The 15,624-nt window shown below is 48.5% G+C and overlaps 1 protein-coding gene across 24 annotated transcripts in view; it reads left to right on the top strand.

Moving 5' to 3' along the window:
* Positions 1-13,808, top strand: part of IKBKB (inhibitor of nuclear factor kappa B kinase subunit beta) — a 57,795-nt gene extending 43,987 nt beyond the window's left edge. For 21 of the 24 annotated variants that reach the window (XM_015454728.4, XM_065519150.1, XM_073998723.1 and 18 more), the window contains 10 exons: positions 662-785; positions 1,384-1,535; positions 1,695-1,756; positions 2,840-2,949; positions 4,014-4,063; positions 4,171-4,270; positions 4,469-4,616; positions 8,096-8,223; positions 10,611-10,701; positions 12,408-13,808. In XM_015454728.4, the coding sequence (XP_015310214.3) occupies positions 662-785; positions 1,384-1,535; positions 1,695-1,756; positions 2,840-2,949; positions 4,014-4,063; positions 4,171-4,270; positions 4,469-4,616; positions 8,096-8,223; positions 10,611-10,701; positions 12,408-12,473 (1,031 nt within the window). In that variant the 3' untranslated portion in view covers positions 12,474-13,808. The remainder of the gene's footprint in view (positions 1-661; positions 786-1,383; positions 1,536-1,694; positions 1,757-2,839; positions 2,950-4,013; positions 4,064-4,170; positions 4,271-4,468; positions 4,617-8,095; positions 8,224-10,610; positions 10,702-12,407) is intronic. The other 3 variants (XR_012416401.1, XR_012416399.1, XR_012416400.1) reach the window with 1 other exon arrangement.
* Positions 13,809-15,624: the final 1,816 nt, after the last annotated feature.

Raw genomic sequence — 15,624 nt, forward strand, 5'->3', positions numbered from 1 at the left:
GCAGCCTTCCTTATTTAGGACATGCAGAGAGTAGCCAGGCAAGAGACAGTACAGGAAACCATTAGTGAATTTCAACCTCCTAGGCTGGGCATGGTGGCTCACGCCTGTAATCCCAGGACTTTGGGAGGCTGAGGCAGGAGGATCGCTTGAGCCCAGGAGTTCAAGACCAGCCTGGGTAATATAGTAAGCTCTCATCTCTACAAAAAATTTAGAAATTAGCCAGATGTTGTGGTGCATGCCTGTAGTCCAGCTATTCAGGAGGCTGAGGCAGAAGGATCACTTGAGCCTGAGAATTCAAGGCTGCAGTGAGTCATGATCACTCCCACTGCATGCCAGCCTGGGTGACAAGAGTGAGACCTTGTCTCTTAAAAAAAAAAAAAAAAAAAATTCTATTGAAAATATATGACCCTATATACATATGTGTCCAAATGGTTCATAAAGTGTTTCTTCAAATCAACAGCTACTTATTGACCACTGGTACATGCTGTTGGTACAAATACATGTATGTGACAGTAACCAGGCATAACACCCTCCAAAGTTACATGATCCTATAGTAGGTATAAAACGTGAAAGTGCCAGCAGTGTTGAAGGCAGGATGTGGTTAATTGTAGGAGAGTTATTGTGGTTATTTTTTGACAATTGCCTCTGTCTTTGTCTCCAGTTCAAGAGCCCAAGAGGAACCTCGCCTTCTTCCAGCTGAGGAAGGTGTGGGGCCAGGTCTGGCACAGCATCCAGACCCTAAAGGAGGATTGCAACCGGCTGCAGCAGGGACAGCGAGCCGCCATGTAGTGTGCCAGGCTTTTTTTTTTTAAACTTAATTTATTTAAAATTGCTTGGTGGCTTTGGCCACAGGGAGGTGGCTGAGGCAGGGACCCAGAAGCAACTGTTAATGAGCAACAAAAGGGAGACACTGGTTTGGACAGACGGGAAGCAGTTGGGTGGGCTGGACTGAGGCAGGCCCCTTTAGACCTGATGAGGTGAGTGTGGTCGGCCCAGGGCGAGGAGTATGGAACTGAGGCTGGGCTGGCCGCGCTGTGGACGGATTGGGAACCCAGAGGAGCTCGCTGCCATGTGGATTGGCAAAACTCCCCTGACTGTGCTGCGGGGACTTATGGACTCTTTCTCCAGTGTGACTCGTTTGCCAACATTATTGGCCTTTTGTGTCTTCCTTTGCCTGGTGCCAAGTTTGGTGCAGAACCTCAGGCATTGCTGAGGGCGAGGAAATTGTCCTTGGGTTATAAGTGGCTGCTATAATAATAGCGATGATGATGATAATTATAGCAGGGACCTCCCTTGATATTTGAGGGGGTTTTGTTATTGTGCAGGAAATGGAATTTGGATCCCAGAGATGCTCCTAGACTCTGTTCCTTGTGGTCCCTGCAGGATGAATCTCCTCCGGAACAATAGCTGCCTCTCCAAGATGAAGAATTCCATGGCTTCCATGTCTCAGCAGCTCAAGGCCAAGTTGGATTTCTTCAAAACCAGCATCCAGATTGACCTGGAGAAGTACAGCGAGCAAACTGAGTTTGGGATCAGTGAGTGTGCACTTTGCAATGAGTTTAAAGACACCATTTTTTTTTTCTTTTTCTAAGGTTTCTTTTGTCCTATTATAATTGAGTTGCTTATTTCTGTTTCAGTTTTGTGGTGTTTTTATTTTGTTTTGTTTTGTTTTTCCTTCTCAATTTTTTTTTCAGCATCAGATAAACTGCTGCTGGCCTGGAGGGAAATGGAGCAGGCCGTGGAGCTCTGTGGGCGGGTAGGAGACTCATTTGGGGTTTCTGAACTTACCGAGGGGGTGAGGTTTTGCTCCTACTTTTCACTTTCTCATCAAACACTGGGTCGATCTCTGTCAAAAATCAGGTGTTCCTCACCATGCTTTGAACTTGACTGGACCAGCTGGAAAGAGGCTAAGAGTAGCCAGTAAAGGGAGCCCCTCTGTGGCCAAATGCAAGAGTTGCGTGAATGGATGGCGATGGTCCAGATTTAAATAAGAAGCAAGTGTTAGGTTCCCTTGGGGAAAAGCCGAGACCATTTCCTGTTAGGAAGGGCATTGGATGGATGATCAACACCCCCTCTTGTTGAAGGTTTTTGACTAATTTTGTTGGGACGCTAAATCCATAGGAAATAAAAGGTCCAGGCAGAAAGTCTCAGGACAACGTGAATCAGATGTCACCAAAAAACGTTAATTATGAAGGCAAAGGAAATACGTGTGACTAAATGAACGTCACACGAACTGAAGATTGAAGTCAGGCTCTGGGGCTTTTTCCTGGACGAATCCTCTGTTTTCCCCTGTGTGCTTGGGCAAGGATCTTCCCCTGTGTCTCAGTATCGCTTTTTATCAATCAGTACTGATGGGGTGTATATGTGTTTCATGGTGAATATTAACCATAGAAGGGGTGAGTGCTCCTCCCCATCTTGAGACCCATAATCTATGAAATAAAGCAGTCTGGGCCTCCCTGCCCAGTAGCATCGGCATAGACAGATGAAGAGAAGAGAAAGTAATGTGCCTTGGGCATCTTCTGTGTGCCAGGCACCATGCCAGAGGCTTTAAGTACTTCATCTTACTTCACTCCTCAAATAGCCCTGTTAGAAGCCTATTTTATGCAAAAGGAAACTGCAGCTGGGGGTAAGTAACTTGCCAAGGGGTCACATAGCTAGAAAGTGGTGGACCCTAGATGTAAGCGCAGCCATTCTGACCCCACAGTCCACATTCCTTTGAGCCAGTCCATTGAGAGTCCTCAGGCAATGTGGAGGGTCCCCAGGTCTCGCTCCTCCTCAGATCTTGCATCTCAGCATGCTCCTACCACATCAGTTGACATTAGCACAGCTTTTCCATTAGGAGAACGAAGTGAAACTCCTGGTAGAACGGATGATGGCTCTGCAGACGGACATCGTGGACTTACAGAGGAGCCCCATGGGCCGGAAGCAGGGGGGAACATTGGACGACCTGTGAGTACTGACTGGGGGGCCCCTCTGTGCCTAGCACATACAGATAACCCTGGAGCTTCGGTGTGTGTGTCCAGGGCACCCTCAGTGGCTGTGTGGGACCATTCTCTAGAGCATGCTCCCCTGTGGGGTCACCTCCAGCAAATCATCACTGAGCCTCAGTTTCCAAATCTGTTCAGTGGCAAGAAAAGCAGTCTTACCTCACGAAGTTGTAAGGATGAATTCAGGTAACGCATTTGAGACGGAGGCCATAATCTGTAAAGGCTCTAAAATGCAAGCAGCCTCTACCCCTGTATCAGACTCCCCTGATTTGTCCCACCCACCCTGACCCAGGCATAGCTCAGAACAGAAAGTAAGATAGAGAAGTAGAGAAGGAAGAACCTGACAAGGGGGAATTCGGACCTGGAATCCGTTCGTTTGAGTCTTTGTCAGGTATTTGGCATTGACTCCAGGAGGGGAGGAGGGGTCTAGGCAGATCACTCCTACCTGAAGGAGATCACATGTCCTCCTGGCGTGCAGATGGAGGGAACCGGGCAGGCCGGGTCAGCCTCTTGAGGGCTGTGTCACCGTGAGCTCAGCAGTGTTCCCTGATTCTCTCACTAGGATTCTTAGGACAGGAGCTCCAAATGTCAGAACTTTGATTCTGTCTTTTCTCTAATCAACCCTTTATTCTCCTCTAGTTCTTTTATTTGTATTTGTATTATTTAAGAGACAGGGTCTTGCCCTGTTGCCCAGGCAGGAGTGCAGTGGCACAATCATAGCTCACTGCAACCTTGACCTCCCAGGCTCATGCAGTCCTCCCACCTCAGCCTCCCAGGTAACTGGGACTACAGGCGCATGCCACCGTGCTCAGCTAATTTAAAAAAATATATATATTTTTGGCTGGGCACAGTGGCTCACACCTGTAATCTCAGCACTTTGGGAGGCCAAGGTAAGAAGATTGCTTGTGAGCCGAGAAGTTCGAGACCAGCCTGGGCAATGTGGTGAAACTCTATCTCTACCAAAAAAATATAAAAATTAGCCATATTTGACCTCAAATCTAGACAGAACTTCTTTGTATATTTTAGAGAGGAGCAAGCAAGGGAGCTGTACAGGAGACTAAGGGAAAAGCCTCGAGGTAAGTGGGGTTCTGTGTCTGCCTTGGGCTTCTCCTTATCTCATTTATGGGGCATCACTACTCTCTGCTGGCTTCCTTGAGGAACTATGCTACCCTCCCCTCTCCAGACCAGCGAACTGAGGGTGACAGTCAGGAAATGGTACGGCTGCTGCTTCAGGCAATTCAGAGCTTCGAGAAGAAAGTGCGAGTGATCTATACACAGCTCAGGTATGAGCCCCGCCCTTCCTACTCTGGAGGAAGGACTGGGAGATGCAGGCTGGGTGTGAGGCCACCTTCCTCCCTCCTCTCTGATTCACTGGACCTCATGAAGAGACTTTCTGCAGCTGCTGACTGGATGCACAGCTGCCATGGGTTCCATTTTCTCCAGCCCAAATGCCATTAGTTTGTCATGTTTATTCTTTGCAGTAAAACTGTGGTTTGCAAGCAGAAGGCGCTGGAACTGTTGCCCAAGGTGGAAGAGGTGGTGAGCTTAATGAATGAGGATGAGAAGACTGTTGTCCGGCTGCAGGAGAAGCGGCAGAAGGAGCTCTGGAATCTCCTGAAGATTGCTTGTGTGAGTGAGTGCTGTGGCCCCAGGCCCTTGGCCCATCAGCCTCCTGTGCCTTTCTGCCTCCGTGTACTGCCGCCATTCCACACGGGACGCCATAGAGCCACCAGCAGTCCACTCGGCTGCTGCTCAGGTTTCACTTCACTGTTATTTGACTTGGTGTGAGCAGGGAGGTCAGAGGAAGGACCTGTGCTAATCATTTTCATTCATCTGTGTATTACTTTCCTGTGGCTACTATAAAGATTAGCACAAACTGAAGGGCTAAAACAACAGAAATTTGGGCTAGGCACGGTGACTCATGCCTGTAACCCCAGCAATTTGGGGAGGCCAAAGTGGGAGGATTGCTTGAGCCCAGGAGTTCAAGGCTGCAGTGAGCTGTGATTATGCCACTGCCCTCCAACCTGGGCAACAGAGCTGTCTCTACTAAAAACAAAAACAAATGTGTTATCTGAGCTCTAGAGCCCAGAAGTCCCGTGTGAGCAGGGTTGAGCTCCCTCTGAGGGCTCTTGGGGAGGGACCATCCTTGCTTCTTCCAGCTCCCGGTGGCTCCAGGTGTTCTTTGGTGTGTGACTCCAGTCTCTGTTTCTGTCTTCGTGTGACCCCTGTGTCCCTTATCTGTGACTCTTACAAGAACACTTGTCATTGGATTTGGGTCCCACCCAAATAGCCCAGAGTGATGTCATCTCAGGATCTCTAAGGACATTTTCTCCAAGTACTATCACACTCACATGCTCCAGGAGTTGGGATGTGGGTATATCCTTCTTAGGGCCACCAATTCAGCCCACCATCATGCACAGCAGTGCACCTTGGTTGACCATCATCTGCGTCTGCGCTGCCCTCAGTGCCATAAGCCAGGCTTTCTGTGCACACCATCTTAACGTAGCTGTGAGTCCACAGAATGCCACACGGTGGGGAAATGGGAAATGAAACAGCCAAGAACTAAGACGGGCAGACCTGGCCGTGTCATGGGAGCCAGAGCTGCTGGGAGTGCAAGCCCCATTGTGAAAGGCTGCAGAGAAGGTGACATGAATGGAAGAGTGATTTAGGCATCAGTTGCCTTTAAGAGCAAAGGGAAGGAGACAGGGAGATGATTGCTCATGGTGGAAGCAGGAGGTGGTGCATTAGGAGATTCTCATTGTCAAAGGCAGAGGGGACAATCCACACACAGTGCAGAGAACAGAGGGGCTGGGGTCACGTGCCAGAGCACTGGGCATGCCTTGGGAGTGGGAGTGACACATCCTCCGGTAAGAAGAGAAGAAAGGGAGAAAGCAGGATGACAAGGTAGAGAGGATCTGAAGAGGAGAGGGAGGTGCAGGTGTGCACAGGTGATAGCCTGATGTGCCGTCTATATCCCTTGAGCATTTATTGAGTGCTAACTGTATGCCCAGCAAGACACACAGGTGAGAAGGCATGGCACCTGTTCCAAGGAGGGCCTGATCCTTTGAGGGGCACAGATAGAGGCATGAGTAAGAGCCGTTCAGGGCAGGAAGGGCTAGGAAGCAGCTCCAGGAGGCATGAGCTGCAGTTTCCATGCACAGGGGGAGCTCTAGTTTGTCTTAGAGGAGAGGGAGCAACAAGAAGGTTCACAAGGAGCTGTTCCAGCTGAAGAGTGAGGATGTTCCAGGACAGAGACGTTGCTTTATCAAAGGCAGAGAGCCTGGGGAGTCAGTGTGTTCCGAGTGGGGATAGGCTGGTGTGTGTGGGGAAGGCTACGATGGAGGATGAAGCTGCTGAGGTAGGCAAGGGTGAGCTTACGCGGGCCACACTTTGTTTTCTTTTCTTTTTTTTTTTTTTCAAGACAACATCTTGCTCTGTCTCCCATGCTGAAGTGCAGCTGTGCAATCTCAGTTCACTGCAACCTCCACCTCTCAGGTTCAAGTGATTCTCCTGCCTCAGCCTCCCGAGTAGCTGGGACTATAGGCTCATCCCACCACACCTGGCTAATTTTTGTACTTTTAGTAGAGATGGGGTTTCACCGTGTTGGCCAGGCTGGTCTCAAACTCCTGGCCTCAAGAGATCCACCTGCCTTGGCCTCCCAAAGTGCTGGGATTAATGGCATGAGCTACTGCGCCTGGCCCATGTCCATTTTCAAAGCACACAGGACACATCGCAGTATCTGTCTTTTCCCTTGATATTAAAGGAATTGAGTGTGGGGATATGATCACATCTGGGATTTTGGGAAGTCCCTCTCCAGGCAGCTGGAGAATCTGAGCCCTTGGCCAACCTCAGCACTGAGAAGGGCCCCTCAGCAGGGTTGGAGTTGAGCCACCCCTGTGCAGCACAGGACGGGGCGGGGCAGGAGCTGGGGCAGGGCCTGGCAGGGAGGGAGCCAGGCAGCGCAGGAGCCATCCCCTGCCACACTTTCGGTCAAGGGCAGAAGCACAGGAGGTCAATGCTGGGCCTCTCCCAGGCATGGTCAGCAGGGAAGGTGCAGCAGGAGGACCAGGAATGGAGGCTTGGGCGCTTGCATGGCTCCTTGACTTGTGGGCCTTGAGGTTTCGCTAGAGGGGAGGATGTGGAGCCAGGAGGGTTCCATGGCCTGAGGGACATGTGAGGGGATGAAGGACTGCAGGCCGCAATGAGTGCCAGGAGCGGGGGTTGGGGGACTACACAGGTGGGTTGGGGACCATGCAGGGCAGAGATCAGTGGAGGGGTGACCTGAAGGTTGGCCGGCGGTCATGGGCTGTGAGCTGAGGAGGCTCAGGTAGCTGGAACAGGAGCCCCTGCTTGACCCTTTGGGCTGGGAGGAGCAGTGGCTGCAGCCCCTTCGGAGTCAGTGCATCCTGGTTTCTTCTCAGCCAGGTCATAGAGGATATGAGCCACAGGAACTCCCATAGCCTTTGTGTGTGTGTCTGTCTTCTACCTGGAAAAGAGTAAAAATACTTTCCTGTTCTTTTCTTGTAAAAGTTCATTAAGGGGCCGGATGCAGTGGATCATGAATCCTAGAACTTTGGGAGGCTGAGGCAGATCACCTGAGGTCAGGAGTTCGAGACCAGCCTGGTCAATACGGTGAAACACTGTCTCTACTAAAAATACAAAAATTAGCTGGGTGTAGTGGCACATGCCTGTAGTCCCAGCTACTTGGGAGGCTGAGGCAGGAGAATTGCTTGAACCCAGGAGGTGGAGGTTACAGTGAGCCAAGATCGCTCATTGCACTCCACCTGGGTGACAGAGCGAGACTCTCAATCATTATCAATCAATCAAGCAATAAAGCCGATGAAAATAAAAAAACCTGCAATAAATGTAGGCACCCAGGTCTCCTTAAATTTAGAATCCTTTCCTCAAAAGTCCCCCTGTTGATACAGAAACACTTTTGAAGCCAGATATGAAGCACCAGCTGCCCCCCAGGTAGGGGTGCCGACTGGTAGGCTGTAGGGTTAGCTCTGGCATCTGGCAGTCAGTTGTCTCCTGAGAAAATACTGTGGTGTGAATGCAAAATGTGATTCGTCACTTGGCTCCTAATTTCTTTTGATTTTGTCCCCTAGAGCAAGGTCCGTGGTCCTGTCAGTGGAAGCCCGGATAGCATGAATGCCTCTCGACTTAGCCAGCCTGGGCAGCTGATGTCTCAGCCCTCCACGGCCTCCAACAGCTTACCCGAACCAGCCAAGAAGAGGTAGGTCCCCGTTAGCAGCGCCAAGTGTGACTGTCGAGGGCACGTCAGGAGATTGGGGATGGAGGCGTTTGTCACTGGTAAATGTCTGTCCAATGATATCACTACCTCTCTGGATGTTTGTTGCATCTGCTAGGTCCTGTGGGGACAAAAGTGTTACATGTTTTGCTCTCCTAGTCCCTTGAAACTTACTAACTAGTTTCTTTGTCCAAGGCTTGGATGACTAACTGCTTAATGAGAACATTGGAAATGCTGGTTGGGCACATGCTGCTACCTTTTATCCATAGGAAGCCACATTCCCTTCAGGGAGGCCCACTTCATCTTTCATCTCCCCTGAGCCATCTGCCCCCACTCACCCTACCACTCCCTTGAGTTACCAAGTCACCACCCTCCTTCTGGTGCCACTGACCTTCCCGTTCTTCCCGTCCTCTGCCTCCTCTTGCCTGAACCATGGCGGCAGGGCTTTCTGCGTCCTGCCTCCTGCCTTTCTGCTGCCAAGCCCTGTGTGGTTGAATTAATCTTCACAAAATACCACTCTGACCAAGGTATTCCTTGGTCAGTCATGAATAACAGCTTCCCCCTCCGTTATAGATGCTCAGGTCTGAGCTTTCTTCAGGTCTCATCTGTGCCAGTAGCACAGTATCAAATTCTCAGGTCCTGCCGGAGACCTCACTTGGGAGCTCAGGGTTGGGGCCCAGCAGTCTGTGTCTAGCAGCCCTCCGCCCATTCTCCAGCACACTGCAGGCCACCTCTGTTCCCACGGTCGTCCCTTCCTGTGGTTTGTTTTGTTTGACACTTTCTGTGTGCAGGGCTCTATGGGTTTCTGCAGGAACTAATCTCTAGGCATGGGAAACACTGATGATTGCCTGGGGCAGGGGAGGAGGATGGGAGTGACTGATAATGCAAGGTTTCTTCTGAGGATGAAGAAAACATTCTGAAACTAGACATGGTGATGGTTGCACAACTCTGTAAATATGCGAAAACCCTTGAATTGTACACTTTAAATGGGTGAGCTTTATGGTATGTAAATTATATCTCAATACAGTCTGCTTTGAAGAATCTTGTTCTTGTCCTTGGGGACTTTGTAGCCTATTTTGATATTTATGTGACCTTGGATACTTAATTTTCTCTCGGCCGTATGGCACATTCTTGTAATCCTAGCACTTTGGGAGGCCGAGGCAGGAGGTTTGCAGGAGTTTGAGGCAAGCCTGGGCAACGTAGTGAGACTGCTTCTCTTTTTTTTTTTTGAGACGGAGTTTCGCTCTTGTTGCCCAGGCTGGAGTGCAATGGCGCAATCTCAGCTCACCTCAAACTCAGCCTCCTGGGTTCACGCGATTCTCCTGCCTCAGCCTCCCGAGTAGCTGGGATTACAGGCATGAGCCACCAGGCCTTGCTAAATTTGTGTTTTTATTAGAGACAGGGTTTCTCCAGCCTGTTGGTCTGGCTGGTCTTAAACTCCAGACCTCAGGTGATCCGTCCGCCTCAGTCTCCCAAAGTGCTGGGATTACAGGCGTGAGCCACCGCATCCGGCCCTTTTTTTTTGTTAAATAAAAAGTACTTCCCCAACCTCTCATGAGCTCCTGGAGTATAGTAGCTAGGCCAGGAGCCTCTTCCATTCCCTTCTGGGGCAGGCACTGAGCCTTTAGCCTAGCTAGAGGCCCTGTAGCTGAGGTTTGGCAAAAATGTACTCTGAGCTCCTGCCATCAGATTGTCACATTTTGCAGAGTGAGAGGAGTTCCGGGGCACTGTCTTCCCTTACGTGGCTTATTCCCTTCAATGATGTCCTCAAAGCTCTAGAAAGGTAGACCTGGGTATGTAGGATGTCTCTTGTCTCCCCACAGCATAGAGCTGAGGTTAGAAAAAGATGTTTTATTACATGCTGCGCTTTCTCAATGTGGCCCAATCCTCAGAGGAAACATGGGTTTCTTATTATAGAAAAGAGAGAGATCAGATTAGATGAAACCAAATCCCAGAACTGCTTTTCAACAGATTCCAAGGAACTATGGAACCCTGATAAATTGGTTGGCCCTTTTTTTTTTGTCTACTTCAGAAATTGGAAAACAGGTGATTTGGAGAATATCTTTAGATTTTGGCAGTTTGAGAATTAAATTCAGCTATCTAGTAAGTCAGAAAGCAGAAAGAGCTCTTTTTACTTCTGACTTTTTATGGAGATCTGTTTGCCTTTTTGGCAGTAATGCTCATGTGTGGAAAGTGCATAACAAGATGAAAGTATTAGTCAATGGGTTGGTGTTTTAAGACACTCAGGATCAAAATAATTGTTACTTCATTTAAAAAGTATTATCAAAACTCTTTAGCATATTTTAAAATAGCAGTGTTAGCTCTGATAACTAATAATGATCGCTTTCTAATAATTTGATCATTTTCTTTAGTGAAGAACTGGTGGCCGAAGCACATAACCTGTGCACCCTGCTAGAAAATGCCATACAGGACACCGTGAGGGAGCAAGACCAGAGTTTCACGGTAACAGCCTGTGTGAGCCCCCTGCGATTCCATGTCCTTTCATTCTATAGCAAAAGAGAAAAGAAAATGGAAACACAATCTGGCATTATCCCCAACCTCAGTGTTTGTTTGTTTGTTTATGACAGGGTCTTTCCCTGTCACCCAGGCTGGAGTGCGGTGGCATGATCTTGGCTCACTGCAACCTCTGCTTCCCGGGTTCAAGTGATTCTCATGCCTCAGCCTCCTGAGTAGCTGGGACTATAGGCGTGCGTCACCACACCCAGCTGATTTTTTCAGTGCATATTTATAATTTTCCATTACACATTTTTTATTATTCATAATAATAGTGATGACTAACAATTATTGAAGGCTTACAACTACATATATGCATTATCTTATTTAATCCTTGCAACACTTAATTCCTATGATGAGGAGGAAGGTAGCATTTTCCCCAGAAGCCTGTCCCCACCTGCACCATTGGTACTACTGCTGAGGATTTGTGTGTTGAGTGCTGGGCTGGGAGCGGGAACCAGCCATGGCCATGTCCTCAGGGCCTTGGAGCTTAGCAGTAGGTAGTACTAGTTATGAGACCACTAGTCAAGATATAGGTACATTAAGACAAAGCTTCATTGTTGAGAGAATCCTGCATCATTTGCCTAGATCTTTACATGGTCTTTACCTGCTAATCACTTGCTAACCTCCCCTAACTTTAAGCTTTTCGGAAGAATTGCAGGGGATACTACTGTGAATTGCAGCCTTTGCTGATGTAGTCGCATGTCCTCCTCCAGTCTGTGGGCATTCTGTATTTCTTGCTGCTCTCTTCCTCCTGGCACAATAATGTTTTGATCAGTTCATTGCTTACTTGCACGTCCGTGGGAGGAAGAGGAAGTCTCATCAGGCCGAGTCATGTGGTGAGGCTGGAAATCCATAGCTGAGATTAGCTACCCACAGTGAGCACGAGAGTGAGTGCTGTGAGCCACGGTGGTACTGACATCGCCTTTCTAATTCCCACAGTCACAGAATCTTAAGGACTCTGAGCCAATCCAAAGAAAAGATCCTGTACAGTTTGAATATGTAACTTAGCTCAAGAGTGCCCTGCAGTCACAAAACTTATTAATAAAAGGGTTTGGCTTTTTAATTTGTATTTGTTTAATTAATTTATTTATTTTATGCAGCCTGGGTCTTGCTATGTTGCCCAGGCTGGTCTTGAACTCCTGGCCTCAAGCAATCCGCTCGCCTCTGGCTCCCAAAGTGCTGGGACCACAGGCATGAGCCACCATACCTAGCCAATAAAGGGGTTTCAATATATTTCTTTTTATTTTTGTTTGTTGTTTTTTTTTTGAGATGGAGTCTCGCTCTTTCGCCCAGGCTGGAAAGCAATGGTATGATCTCAGCTCACTGCAACCCCTGCCTCCCAGGTTCAAGTGATTCTTCTGCCTCAGCCTCCTAAGTAGCTGGAACTATAGGAGCTTGCCACCACGCCAGGCTAATTTTTGTATTTTTAGTAGAAACAGGGTTTCACCATTTTGGCCAGGCTGGTCTCGAACTCCTGACGTCATGATCTGCCCACCGTGGCCTCCCAAAGTGTTGGGATTATAGGCGTGAGCCACTGCACCCGGCCGGGTTTCAGTATATTTCTAAATTGTCCTGATTGCCTCCTGAAGAGTAACAATAACCTGAAATGTGTTGGTGGCTGTTGTATTTTTAACATGTCTGTTGACTTTCAGGCCCTAGACTGGAGCTGGTTACAGACGGAAGAAGAAGAGCACAGCTGCCTGGAGCAGGCCTCCTGATGTGGGGGAACTTGACCCCCTGACATGGGGCTGTCCATAGCAGACCTTGTGCAGTGGGGGGACTCGACCCCCTGACATGTGGCTGCCTGGAGCAGGCCTCCTGACATGGGGCTGCCTGGCTGCAGCTCTCACATGGCGGTTCCTGCTGCACTGATGGCCCAGCAGTCTCTGGTATCCAGATGGAGCTCTCACTTAAGCAGCTGTGACTTTCACCCAGGACCCAGGGCGCAGCCCTCCGCAGGCACTGCCGGCACCTTGTCTGCACACTGGAGGTCCTCCATTACAGAGGCCCAGCGCACGATGCCGGCCCCACGAGCGTTCAGGGCTACAGCCACAGCAGCTCCTTCCTCTGCCTTGAGAAAAGTGCTTGGAGTACGGTTTGCCACACACGTGACTGGACAGTGTCCAATTCAAATCTTTCAGGGCAGAGTTGGAGCAGCGCTTGGTGCCAGCCTGTCCTCTCCTGCTCTCCAATGGCCCCGCTCCCTGTCCTCTCTCACTTTACAGCTTGTGTTTCTTCTGGATTCAGCTTCTCTTAAACAGACAGTTTAATTATAGTTGTGGCCTGGCCCCATCCTCACTTCCTCTTATTATTTCACTGCTGCTAAAATTGTATTTTTACCTACTGCTCTGGTGGTTGTCCTCTTTTCGGCAAAGTTGGAGTGAGTGCCAAGCTCTCCATCTGTGGTCCTTTCAGCCACAGAGAGACCGTAGTAAGGGTAGGAGAGCAGCTGCCTTATTCTGAGTCCCAAAGATTACTTGGGGGTGATTGTCACAGAGGAGGGACAGAAAGGATATCTGCTGACCGCTGGCCTGCCCACACCATGCCCACGTCTCCGTTCCTGCTCAAGAATGTGTGCGTGTGGCAGTGCTGGGCTGGGGAGTCCCTGTCTCTCCCAGCATCTAGCAGTATTAAATGGATTCATTTTAAAAATAGCTTCTATATTTTGTAACATGTCTCAAACACTCATACTGGGTTCCACAATCCACTGTTAGAATACCGATGGTTAGGGTTTCTGAACTAAATAATGTATCGTGCCTGGATCATTACTAGTGCCATAACCCTGCTTCTTCAACATTTCACAGAACTTCTCTTTTATATAAAGGCAAGAGCATAAAATGAGTTCAGATGATCACAAACAGGTGAGTGTTTTTGGAGAAGAAAGTTGGAGTAGGAGACTTTCACAAGTATGGAGATAGAATGAAGCGTTCTTTGGTCAAGTAAGTTTAGGGAATGATTAATGTTTCACTTGCTTTATGGAGATTCACACTATGTACTGGGAAAGTATCTGAAAAGACTTAAAATAAAGAAACCCGCTTAACTTTGTGTAAAAACACTGTTTACCAATGTCATTTGGCTATAGAAACATTTTCTCCTGCTGATTGTGTGTGTGAAACATGTATTAACATTCCAATGAAGTAGCATTTAATAAAGCACGATTTTGGAAACCTGGTAAATGACAGTGGGAAATAACACCCAAAAGGCAAGGATGGGGTCAGATTGGGGAGGGAAAGGATGTTGGGCTAAAGGCTGTAAGCTTATGTTACAGGCCACTGAAGAATTTTGACCAGGAAAATGCCAACCAAAGCAGTCATTTTAAAAGTTTATGGCTGTTCAGTTACAGAACAAGTTGTGAAAAGAAAGAAAAATGGAAAAAAAAAAAAGTTTATGGCTGGAACAGTATAATTGATTAAAAAGTGAAAAGCCAGGCCAGGCGCGGTGGCTCACACCTGTATTTCCAGCACTTTGGGAGGCTGAGGCAGGCAGATCACCTGAGGTCGGGAGTTCGAGACCAGCCTGACCAACATGGAGAAACCCTGTCTCTACTAAAAATACAAAATTAGCCAGGTGTGGTGGGGCACACCTGTAATCCCAGCTACTCGGGAGGCTGAGGCAGGAGAATTGCTTGAACCTGGGAGGCAGAGGTTGCAGTGAGCCGAGATCGCACCATTGCACTCCAGCCTGGGCAACAAGAGCGAAATTTTGTCTCAAAAAAAAAAAAAAGAAAATCCAGGAGTTAGAATGTCTGCTTCCAAAAAGATGAGATAGATACACTTTTTCCTCTCAGTAAGTACAGCTAAACTCCTTGGTCATGTAAACAAACACAAGACTCTGAAAGGTAGATATAAGATGGAAGACTATCCCTGGACCTTGGGATCTGAGGAACGACTCTGGTAGTTATTCCGTGGCTTTTCTTTTTGTCTCAAGATTGAGTGCTGGCTTTAGGAGGCCAAGGCGGGTGGATCAGGAGGTCAGGAGTTTGAGACCAGCCTGACCAACGTGGTGAAACCCCATCTCTACTAAAAATACAAAAATTAGCTGGGTGTGGTGGCATGAAGCTGTAATCCCAGCTACTCAGGAGGCTGAGGCAGGAGAATCGCTTGAACCCGGGAGGCGGAGGTTGCAGTGAGCCAAGATCATGCCACTGCACTCCAGCCTGGGTGACACAGCGAGACTATGTCTCAAAACAACAACAAAAAAAAGATTGAGTGCTGGAGAAGCCGACCAATGGGCACAGACAAGAAAGCCTCAAGAAAGCCTGCTCTCTCTACCTGCGTTAGTTTCCTAGACCTGCTGTAGTCAGTTACCACAACTTTGGTGGCTTAAATGACAGAAACTTATTCTCTCCCAGTTCTGGAGGCCAGAAGTCTGAAATAAAGATGTGAACAGGACCACACCTCTTCTGAAGGCTCTAGGGGGGTTCTGTCCCTGGTGGCATCCAGCTTCTGGTGGCTTCAGGCAATCCTTGACTTGTGACTGCATCTCTGCCTTTAGGTCATATTGCTGCCGCTTTCTCTGTCACATCTCTGCTATGTATCTCTTACAATAATACTTGCCATTGGATTTAGAGCCAATTTGAAAAACCCAGGATAAGCACTTTCTCTCAAGATGTTTCATGTAATCACAGTTTGCCATATGAGGTAATACAGGCTCTGGGGATTATGATATGGACCTCTTCTTGGGGGCCACCATTCAGCCCACTACAATCCACTCTCTGGCACCCCAAAATCCGTATTTGTCCTGCATGAAAAATACATTTATTCTGCCCAACATCTCCCAAAGTGTCAACTCATACAGCATGAACTAAGACCAAATTTGCATCTATATATTAGCTCAGAAGTCCTGCATCTCATCATCTAATCAGATGTG

Source organism: Macaca fascicularis, chromosome 8, assembly GCF_037993035.2.
Source record: "Macaca fascicularis isolate 582-1 chromosome 8, T2T-MFA8v1.1".
Taxonomy (NCBI): Eukaryota; Metazoa; Chordata; class Mammalia; order Primates; family Cercopithecidae; genus Macaca; species Macaca fascicularis.